This window comes from Rhincodon typus, chromosome 14 (genome assembly GCF_021869965.1).
Source record: "Rhincodon typus isolate 14 chromosome 14, sRhiTyp1.1, whole genome shotgun sequence".
In the NCBI taxonomy this organism is placed as follows: domain Eukaryota; kingdom Metazoa; phylum Chordata; class Chondrichthyes; order Orectolobiformes; family Rhincodontidae; genus Rhincodon; species Rhincodon typus.
The window spans coordinates 47,242,969-47,254,282 of record NC_063345.1 but is presented as its reverse complement, the minus strand read 5'-3'; the positions used below and the strand labels follow the sequence as shown (position 1 = coordinate 47,254,282).

Sequence of the window (11,314 nt, the reverse complement as noted above, 5' to 3'; positions counted from 1 at the left end):
GAAGACGATGAGACCAGTATTGATCCGAATGTGCTATCAACATTGAAGAAACTGCAAGATGGATATTTTGGAGGAGCCAGGTGGGTAATCTGAGGACCTATGTACAGTTGAACCCTTGTACACTTCCTAGTAGGTGTTACTGAATTCTGTGGAACAGGAACAATGGCTTAGTTTTCCTGCACACATCCAGTAATAGAAAATGCCTGTCCTGATTGAGATTTCAGTTTTTCGGAGACTGAAGGAAAACCTTAACATTGCACCAAACATTGCATAGAAAGCGAACATTGACACCATATGGGGCTTTTAAATAATCGCACATCTCATATACGATAGGGTTTTAAATATACTTCACTGCCCCACATTTCTGTGGTATAAAGCAGTTTTCTCTGGCGTTTACTGTTAGCTGGGAGTGGGGCAGAAGTTGGAAGCATGCTAAAGAATCAAATATATTTACTTCTAATTTAGTCTCTGCCTCAATGGTCTTGCTTCAAGTCAAGACTCTATTCCTTAGACACTGAATATCATGTCTAGCTAGCTCAGAGGGAATTGTATACTCATGAACCTGGATCACTTTTGACAGACTAGTCAACTATGATATTTTCTTTCTGCCAGAAAAAAAACTGCAATTTTATTTGTCAATGGGTACATTCTACTCTTCATCATTGCACTATTTTTGGTAAAGCTCTTGGTATTTGGCATTTGGATTTTTTTTTTTGTTTCCAATTTAAGATCGACACAGCACAGTAATGATTAACTCCCTCTATTACTGCTTCACAGATGAGCTCACTACCCTTCATTGTCTGTTTACGCCCACATTTTCTGGAGGGGTTGCTGGTTAGCTGTTAAGGATTTGAAGTTTGGCCTTCTTTGCATGGGGTAGTGACACTGATTGTGCCCCATTCCTACTCTAGTTGAATCAACTGGCTGGAAACTGAACCCCTCTACCAACCATGCCTTTGGGGAATTATGATTTTAAATTCATAAGTCATAAAATGTTCTCGCTTGGTGCTATATATTTTTTACTTTTTATTTTTATTTATATATATATATATATATATATATGCTAAAGTTTGTAGAAGTAGTGTGTTGCTTCAGATGCCAACTGCAGGTTCTTTTAATAGATTGCTTTATTGTCTTTTATTTCCTTTGTGCCAGAAAAACAACAATTTTATTTGCATCAACAGGTGTATTCTACCCTCCATTACTATATTATTTCTGGCAGAGCATTTAATGTTTGATATTTATAGCTTTTCTGTTTGTTACTTACAGTTAGCCACAAAACTGTATGAATTAATTTCTTCTCCATTCCTGCGCACCGTTAAAACTTAAAGTTTGAAATTAGTAATTCTCTATCGATTTTAATGTAAATGTCACTTTCTCTTCCATTTGTAAGAAAAAAAATTTGGTCTAGTTCATTAAGTTCACTATTTAGGTTATTGGTCAGGAACTGGTACAGATCATTTTTTCACTCCTTCCAAAATTATAATGCAGGTTGAATTAATACCCTCCTCTGTAATTTTTTGGTGCCTTTTTTGCAGGAAGTAAATCTGATTTGCCACTTATTTCTCAATAGATTGTTGTTTTTGTTTTGGAAGGGTGTCCCATAGTTGATTGTGCCAAAAGCAAATATTCTGCCTCTTTAATTTTCTAAACCCATTCTGGTAGAGCGCCAGAAGCACAGATCAAAAACTGGAACAGTTAATAAATTTCCAACCACTTAATTTTAGGACTGTTACCCAAACCCTGTGGTTAGATGAACATAGCTAGGCTTGTTGAGCAGTTTGAACAGAAAGGAATCCTCACATATTTTTTATTTACAGAGTTCAAACAGGCAATTTGTCAGCATTACTGGTAACTTCATGCTGCACACATCTCAGTTTTATGGATCTAGGACCTGATGGTAAGACTCTTGCTGACTGGCTTGCTTCGCACGACATAATAGAACCACTGGAGCATCTGCATGAATTCCAGCTTTTAGAGTTTGGTAAGGATGAGGATCTACACAATTGCTAATTGTTTAACAATACAGTTTTGACAACATGTGCTGACATTAGTTTCTCAATAATTAGATGTTTGTATGCTTTTCTGGAATGGAGGTATTTTCAGTTATGGTATTGCAAGTTAGAGTGCTGACTAGTACTCAGACATTTAACTTATATTCTGAAAGGGAGAGCACTCTGATTCAAAGATGTACAATTTTTACTTTTTAAATTATGTAGTTAAATATGACGTTAGAACTGGTGAGGTACAATGTCTCCTTTTTTTAGTTACAGTTCTCTGCTGATCACCACAAATTTTAAATTTAACCAGGTTGGTGACATGCAAATTTTGTAGATCTCAGGGTCAGGCATTAAGAACAAGACAGCTTGGTTTCTTTAGTGAAAAACAAATAGCGGATTTATTGCCCAAAAAAATCAAATTAAGATGTAAAGATTATAGAAGAGCAGTTTGGATTATACAAGTGTATTAATAACTACCTTTTTGAAAAAGTTGATCATGCACACTGAGCAGAACAAAAACATAAAAATTTTACAGTGTTAACTTAAAGGAACTATCATCAAGTAACAGTTAAAATCAGTAAAAAGAGGTGCGTTACGGATTGTCGCAACTGGTGTTTGGATTTTGAAGTAACACTGCACGCTGAAACTGTTGGCACTGTGTGTCTTCATGGGACAGTCAACCTGTGTGAATTTTCTTTGCTTTAATCAGTGGAGTGGATTCCATGAATCCTCTCTCGGAATCCTCCATGAGTGGTGGAAAATTACTTCTGGACTGGTTCTAATTCTTTTTGCAGAGATGCATTGCAAAGAGAAAGGGAACAATGGGCTGTGCTCTTCAGACAAGTCAAGTTCCTTCTCACCTAGTTCAAAAATACAGCAGACTTATTCGACCAACAAACTGGACCATGTGACCTCTCTCTAAAGGTGCTCCAGACTGCATGACTCCATCTGAGTTCCCTGATCGGGAAACGGAAATAATTAGCAACAAAAACAGAAGTTGCTGGAAAAGCTCAGCAGATCTGGCAGCATCTGTGAAGAAAAAAAATCAGTGTTAACATTTCAGGCCCAGTGACCCTTCCTCAATACTGATGGTAGCTGGGAAAATGTTGGTTTATATGCAGAAAATAGGGAGGGGGATGGGGTAGGGAGTAAACGATAGGATAGAGCTTGAAGAGAGAGAGAAGAGCAGTTGGATAGACAAAGGAGTTGATAACGATCTGGCTAGAAGGGTTAATAGCTGTTACTGGGGTTTGTTAGTAACTACAGCATCTTTACAGCACCTGCAGTTCTTCTGGAAATAATTTGCATCCTACTACATGCAGTAGTTGCATGTTTAGAGAATTATACCATTAATTCAACTTTTTCTTTAATGTTTTCAAATTTACAGAAAAATATGGTGGGGAGAATTTTTAAAAAATGCCTTTTTGCATTTGTGAGTGAACTTGTGTATGAAGAATTTGAAGGAAGGCATTGAATAGTTAATGTTTTTGCATTCACGAAGTGATTATTAGAATTTCTTGCTTTTTCCTATTTTTTAAACTGCATTTCTTCAAAACATGATGGGGCTACAGGTGGGGCTGAATTTGAGAGCTGCTAAAACTCCTCCGATATCTTGCCTGAATACCTATTTTCTATCCTGTAACATGGTTAAGAACGTTTAAGGACAATATTTTCAATCCGACATGAGTCTGTCAAATGGTCTCTCTCACCCCTTCCAATAGCTTGTTTATTTTTCCTTCTGTCTTCTCTAGTCGATTGATGCTGTTTGTGCAGCCTCCCAATACTATTTAAGCATTACACTCTGATGCTGTTATTGGCCAACCACATGTTCGATGTAGCAAGGATTTCTGATTGGTTAGATACAAGAAACATAACCTTTTTGCCTTTTCCTTCCTAACCCAAGAATGCTTGGATAGTTGCACTTGTCTCCAGTTTGATCTGTAGAGTTACATCTAATCTATCTGGTTCCGATTCATAATGGCTACTACAAGTATTATTGCTAACCATTGTTTTAAAATTAATGAAGTCTGCCATTTGATGAAAATCACCATTAATGTAGATAAATTCAACCAACAACGTAATTGCAGTGGAAAAGCATTGCAGTTAGCAATAATACTAACAGCTTTAGTTTGAAGTAAATTTTTAAAAAGTATTCAATTTTGCAGTGATATTTGTATGATAAACAGAAACTTTGGGGAAGGTGATTTTTAAACCTCCAAAACAAGTGGGTTTTGTTTGAGAAGGAGATTGGCAAGGTGGTTTCCTGTCAATTTGACCAATTTATTTGCAGGGTTAGGTTGGGTGTTCAACATTTTTATGAAGGCAGATTGCTGTAAATTTTACAGGTTTTCAATTTTTAACCCATGTAGGCTGTCTTAAGCAAGGTAAGTAAGACCTAGTTGATGGATTCAGCCTATTTACAGCACCGCTTACGGGCAGGAGATAAAAGGAGCATTTCTTCCATGCCTAACAAGCTTGACTGTAAGTGTCCTGCCTCATCACGATCTCTCAGTATGTACTCTGTTTCTCTTCTCCCATTCCACCCCCAAACTCTGATTATTAATGAACTTCCCCACTCCTATAACGACAGACTTCTGTTGCACCAGTGTCCCCACTGTCAAACACTTCCCTCTTATATTCACCAACCCCATCCCCCTATTCTGGTCACAATCTACTATCCCTTTCTCCTCCTCTCCAGTTTCTCCCCGAATCTACATGTTCTTCAAATACTCAGGGATCACCCACGGCCCTCAACTATACTATGCCTCTTCTCCCCGCTCCAAATTCAGTTTTCAGGTTGAGAACCTGTTTGTTTTTAAAAAAAAAAACTTGCATGTGGTTTAGTTAGTTTGATGGTAATATGTGTAATATTGAATCATCAAAGTTATGATTGGGCATATTATGAAAGGTACAACCACTGTTGCTGCCTTCTACATATAGCAATTATTTTGAACAATGTCAGCCATTGTATTTTGGAGTAAAATGAATGACTCACTTTTTTCTTCCATTTACTATCATGCTAAATGGAATCTATTTAGTGGGTTGTGAAAATCCTCAACATCTCACATTAAGGGATTCTGGATTTTATTGATGATTGGACTCTGCATACTTGGGTTTGCTTTTTTTTGTCTTTGAGGTGGCATGACATTTATTGCTCCAACTTTTGGCAATGCTTTTAAGGATGGCTGCACGTGATGGAGAAACTCATTTTGCTTCCTGTTGTAGCAGAAGTTAATGTGCAATTTGCATTTATTTGAGGTGCATGTGTATGTTCCATTCTGGCTTATTTAAGCTTGTGCTAGGCTATTTATGATATTATGCTTTTTAGTTTAAAAATGAAAGTCAAGGGAAAAATTTGAAATGTTTTACTGTCAAAATCTGGGTTGCTGTATATTCCTTCAGTGGGATTGGATGAAGATGCTTGAAATATCGCTCCTTCTGGCTTCCTAAAAAATTGAAGAGCATGTTGTCATTTTACCATGTGACATTTACAGCTGTCTTCTGCCAATTGCACTGTTTGTTGTCCCCCATTCTCTCACAGAAATGAGTACAGGTGCAGGTAATTTGTATTAAGATTCTGAATTTGGAATTAACATGATGTTGACATTTCAAACAAGAAAGGACTGTTGATCTTAAAGACTAGGTTTTGATATTTTGAGTACTCCAAAGAGATGAACGTTCAGCTGTCAGAATCAGACTGCTCAACGTTATCCTTGTTTAGAGAGAACCAAGCCTGGAACCTTTGTGACATCCTCAATTTGAGATTTCATCTTCCACAAATACAAATTCTACCAAATGTGAGCTTTAATTTGTTTTCGTCCATTTATTGATTGAGGTTGTTGAGAGGCAGATGGAGATGCCTTTGTGATATACCTTTATGTGACACAACTTGTACCAAGTATCAATCTAGGTGTTCAAAATACATATTTTCTTTTGGAAACTTAGTCAAATCGAATGGTCTTCTCAAGTCTCCTGAAGACTGGCAATGCAATTCAAATCATAAGCACAGACGTAGCCAGACCTTGCCCATGTGGGTATTGTTCTTTTGTGATCATTGGCAGGTTATTACCGGGGGAAGCGTCACAGATAAGATGTTTCTGGCCCTCATCTTGTATGCACACGGTTCCATTTTCCAGCCCTGAATAATTATTAGGTGTGGGATTCCCTGCAAATGTGAGAGCAGAAATTTATTGCTATGCCTGTATTGCTGTCTTGTTCGGGATTAGTTCGTTTAACAGGCTGGCATTTTAAAAAAAGAAAAAAATCCTCATTTTAAATCCTCGTTTATGATCTGAAATTTATTCCGTTTGAAGATCTGTATCGGATCTGATGACTGAGTTGCTATATAAGAGACAAACAGCAAGATACTTTTCTAAAGCTGTCAATGTTTACACAAAGCCACCATCAATGACATCAGTACTGCAGAGGAATATAAACCTTAATGAACTGTGAATTCAGAGTTGGAATTAAGATGCATCTTCAGTAGTAATTAAATCTGGAGCTATTGATCCTGATTAAATTAGATTTTTTTTGCCTGAGTATTGTAGGACAGCCTGTGTGTTTGAGTTTGAATGAGAACTCCCTTTATCATCTGAGATTTGCAACTATAAACTGAATACCATACCACATTAAGCCTATTCCAATCAAGAGCCAAACGAATCTTACTCATTCAAATAAGACCTTGATAAACTTTTTTTGACTGGGAACAGGAAGCTGATAGAAATAGATGAAGTACTTGTGGAAATTGTTACTTCTGTGCAACTGTGTAGCCCATTTTTGTTGTAGTGATTGTGATGAGTTCAACCAGGTGGACCTCATAGAATATGAATTCCCAGATTGGGGCTATTAATCTGGTCCAATGAGGGAGCCCTGGCTGACAGATAAGAGCAGGAGTGTCAGTTATCCTGTCACTCTGAGGGAGCTGGATCAGTATCAAGGACTTCCCACATGTAAATAAGGGTGACTTGGTGATGGTATACAGCCTTTGTAGAGTTATTTCAGTGGTGACGAGAGTAAAGCACACTCCTGAAGAAACTTCACTTGCAATGCTTGTATTTGCATTTGGGTAAGCATTTTTGGCACCATGCCATTATTTGGGAAACCTGACTCGTTCAATCCTGCCTTCGATGACTATGCCCAGTTTGTAGAAAGAATGAGTTATTTTGGCCGGACAAATGACATTGAGGCAGATGTAAAGCAACGAGTAATTCTCATGACAGCTTGTGGACCCACAGCTTTTTCAATTATTAGGACCCTAACTTTCCCTGAGGCACCAGATGCTAAAACCTTTCAAGAGTTGATGGATTTAGTCAAGAAATATAATGACTTCAAGCCATCTCTAATTCTGAGACACTATCGGTTTCACTCAGCAATTTGAGAACAAGGGGAATGGTATCGAGATTTTTGACTAGATTAAGATGACTGGCAGAGGCATGTGACTTTGGTTTAACCATTGATGAGATATTGAGATCCCATTTGCTGTGTGGAATTAATGATGTAACCGTGCAGAATCACCTAATAGCTGAAGCCCAATTGGTCTTCAAACAGGCAGTACAACAACTAAGTTTATCATTGGAAAATGCAGCAAGTGGAGCATATGAGTTGTAGGGCATTCTAATGGAAATGGACATCTTCGCCAGTCTGACTGAGCTTGGGGAACGCCACAAGTGAAGGCAATGGCATGACCTTGTTTGGGACATATCTTGAACAGAGGGACCATAAGTTAGCCCGCAGCAAAACTCCAAAACAAAGAGGAGCCTTGGCCAAACCATTAAAACTTTCTTCAGACTCTGGACCAGTATGTCATTATAGTTGCGGACTTGAGACTGCAAAAGAGTCCCAAAAGAGACCTAAGTAATGCAACAGAACTCTCAGGCTGGTACCTGGGAAAATGAATTCTTTGGAGATTCCACCTACATCTGGTTTGGAACAATTAAATTGCTTAGCAACATCCAAATCAGAACCAATCAAAATAAACGTCTGGTTAAATGGTCACCTGGTTCTGACAGATGTTGATACCAGCACAGCCATTTCAGTGATCGCAGAACCAGTCTTTAACGAAATTTGCTCTGGATTCCAACTCTTAAATTTGCACAAGACTTTGGCTAATTTGGAACCTATACTGGGGAACCTTTTACAGATTAAGGTTACAACTTCAGTTCTGGTCTCTTTTGTGAAGCAGCTGGTTCAGTTACCACTGATCCGAGTAAAAGGCTTGGACCCAAGCTTAATGGGGAAAAATTGGTTGAGAAAGATTCAACTTGATTGGTTCAACATTTTTCGATTTAGAAAATGGCTGCCGAGGTGAAGTCCTCATTAAGTACCCGAACTTTTTTTAGGAAAGTCCAGTCGCTATCAAAGAACCAAGGTCATTTTACATGTTGACTAGGAAGCAACTCCATGATTCTGCAAGGCCCACCCAGTGCTATTTACCTTGTGGGCCAAAGTAGAAGCAGAAATCAGAGGGCTGAAAAGCAAAGGAATTATCAAAGCAGTCCAGTTTGCAGAATGGATAGCACCAGTGTACCGATGTGAAGCCCGACGGGTCAGTTTTCCTTTTGTGTGGATTTTAAACAATCGGTAAACCACTTTTCACAGCTGGGTACATACCCAGTCCTTGCATAGAGGATTTATACCCAAAGCTGGCAGAGGGGTGCTGTCCTTCATGAAATTGGACACGAGCCATTCGTACTTGCAATTGCAGTTAGATGAGGATTCCCAGATGTATGCCACAATTAATACGCGTAAGGGTTTGTACCAATAAACGAGACTGCCATTTGGGGTATTGTCAGCCTGTGCAATTTTTCAGCGGACGATGGAGAACATTTTACAAGATCTACTCCAGATCACCATTTATCTAGTTGACTTGATAATAACATGGAAGACCGATAAGGAGCATTTGCATAACTTGAACATAGTCCTTAGATATTTCTCCCAGGCTGGTATACGCCTTAAGAAGGAAAAATGTGTATTCCAGACACCCCAAGTGACCTACTTGGACTACAGAGTTGACAAGACTGGATTACGTCTGTTGGAAGATAGTGAGGGCGATCAAAGGTGGCCTGGCTCCCACGTCTGTATTGGAACTTTGGTCTTTCCTTGGGCTGGTGAATTATTATGGAGAGTTCATACGTAACCCGGCCTCCATTCTGGCATCTTTGCATCGACTCTGAAACAAGGATCAGCCTTGGAAATGGTTGTATAGCCAAGCCGTAGCTTTCAGGCAAGTGAAGAAACAGTTACCGTCCTCTGAGGTGTTGGCAAACTGTGATCTCAAGTGAGATCTGGCATTGACATGCGATGCCTCCCTGTACAGGTTTGGGATAGTATTCGCACATAGGTGGCCCAATGGAGAGGAACGCCCAATAGAATATGCATCCAGGACTTTGGCTAATAGAGTGTAATTAGGCCCAGATAGAGAAGGAAGGTTTGGCGATCATATTTGGAGTTGGGACGTGCCACCAATACCTTTTATGGATGTAAATTTGTAATAATAACAGACACAAACCCCTGCTAGGTCTGCTTAAAGAGGACAAGGCAGTGCTGCCCAGAGTTTCAGGCTGAATTTAGCAGAAAGAGCAGTACAAACTTTGAAGGCAGACTTAAAGAAATAGCCTACATCTTCACTCGATACCAAACTGTCCTGGTTCCCATTTGATTGTAGGACTACCCATCATATGACTACAAGGAAAGCTCCAGCAGAATCACTAAAGGGGAGATGACTCCTTACCCAGTTAAATCTGATCTTCCCGGACCTGGGGCGGGGGGAGGGTGAAAACGGTGAAATGGCATTAGGAATGCCAAGGCCGGACACAAGACTACGCTGAATGGGAGAGACCGTTTATTTCCGGGGACACAGTTTGGTGCAGGAACCACATGCATGGATAAGAGGGACAGTCAACTGAGGTCAGGTCCAGTGACACACAAAGTTCGGGTAGGTGCGACGCCCCTGAACAAGCACGTGGACCGCATGATAGCTGCAAAACATGCTCGGCTCCTTGGAACAGTCAGAAAGGCTGTCAGAACCTGTAGGTTCTCCCTCCCTGTTAAGCGTTGAAGAAACTTTGGAATCTGAGATAGACACGGTGAACGTCACTGCCTTGTCCCCTTTGCCACCTGAAGAAGAGAATGAATTTATTCTGAGACTCTCTGGGCGTGAGAGGTCAGCTTCTGAGTGTTAGGTGCCACCTGTATCCAAGACAGTGTCGCAAGAATCTGACCCAGTGCTAAAACACCCCAGGAGGAGCTACGAGAGAGAGAAACAGCCCATGTCCTTGAACTCTGCAGGGGGGCGGGGAGTGCAGGGATGTAATGATTGTAACAAGGTCAACCAGGTATACTTGATAGGATATGAATTCCCTGATTGGACCAATTAACAGCCCAATCAGGAAGCCCTAGTTGACAAATATAAACGGTGTCAGAGGTTCTGCTCATTCTAGCAGCTGGCTATGAAAAAGCTGGATCAATGTCAATGACTTTGCATGTGTAAATAAAGGGTGACTGAGTGATAGGATACTAGCCACTGTGGAGTTACTTCACTTGTCTCATTGTCATCAAATAGGAAATTAACTTAGATAACACAGTGTGGAGCTAGAGGAATACAGCAGGCCAAGCAGCATCAGAGGAGTAGGAAAGCTAATGTTTCGGGTCGGGATCTTTCTCTTGTGTCCGATAGGGAGGAATAGAATCATAAGTTGAGGTTGTGGATCCTGTGAAGAATGAAAAACAGAAGAGGTCCTTTGCAGGTCTGGGAGAGGGAGGCTCTGTGTTGGGGTAGGCTTGATTGAAGGGTGAGGAGATGCCGACGCATTGCTGAGAGTGTGTGCTTGAGGAGCTGCAGAGAAAAGCGTTTTTAGAGGATCTGCATGTTCTGTATGTAGCAGTTGTTTGCAGTCAGGGTCAAATTGGGGTGGCCTGAATGTGGATTGCAGTCTGTTTGTGCTGATCTGGTTCCGTAGGCAGGTACTGAGAAAGGCAATGTGGCTTTTTTTTTGTAACGTTGTGTTTGTTTTTGGAATCAGAAAATGTGTATCTGTTATTTTCCTTAATTATATAGGTGGGTTAGAATTCATTCTAAACCAGTACATAGTCAGTGGAGGGTGCAGATTGGCAACCAGGCCTTTTATTTTATCATTTTGCTACTTTCTCAGTTCGTTGTCTGTTCAGTTGATTGTCTGTTCGCAGTCAGATAATATGTTGACTGTAATGGGAACTTCCTTTCATGACTGCTGCAGAATACTCATGTGCATGCACTTGCAAAGCTTGAGGCCCATTCCCCTCTGTCTGCTTACCTGTATGAATCTTCAAACATGGCA

The 11,314-nt window shown here is 40.0% G+C and overlaps 1 protein-coding gene across 1 annotated transcript in view; it reads left to right on the top strand.

Annotated features, from left to right (window-relative positions):
• The first annotated feature begins 7 nt into the window (after nt 1-7).
• Nucleotides 8-11,314, top strand: part of phka1a (phosphorylase kinase, alpha 1a (muscle)) — a 56,173-nt gene continuing 44,866 nt past the window's right edge. Inside the window, exons 1-2 of the mRNA XM_020519318.2 lie at nt 8-80; nt 1,821-1,984. Of these exons, the coding sequence (XP_020374907.2) occupies nt 1,882-1,984 (103 nt within the window). The 5' untranslated portion in view covers nt 8-80; nt 1,821-1,881. The remainder of the gene's footprint in view (nt 81-1,820; nt 1,985-11,314) is intronic.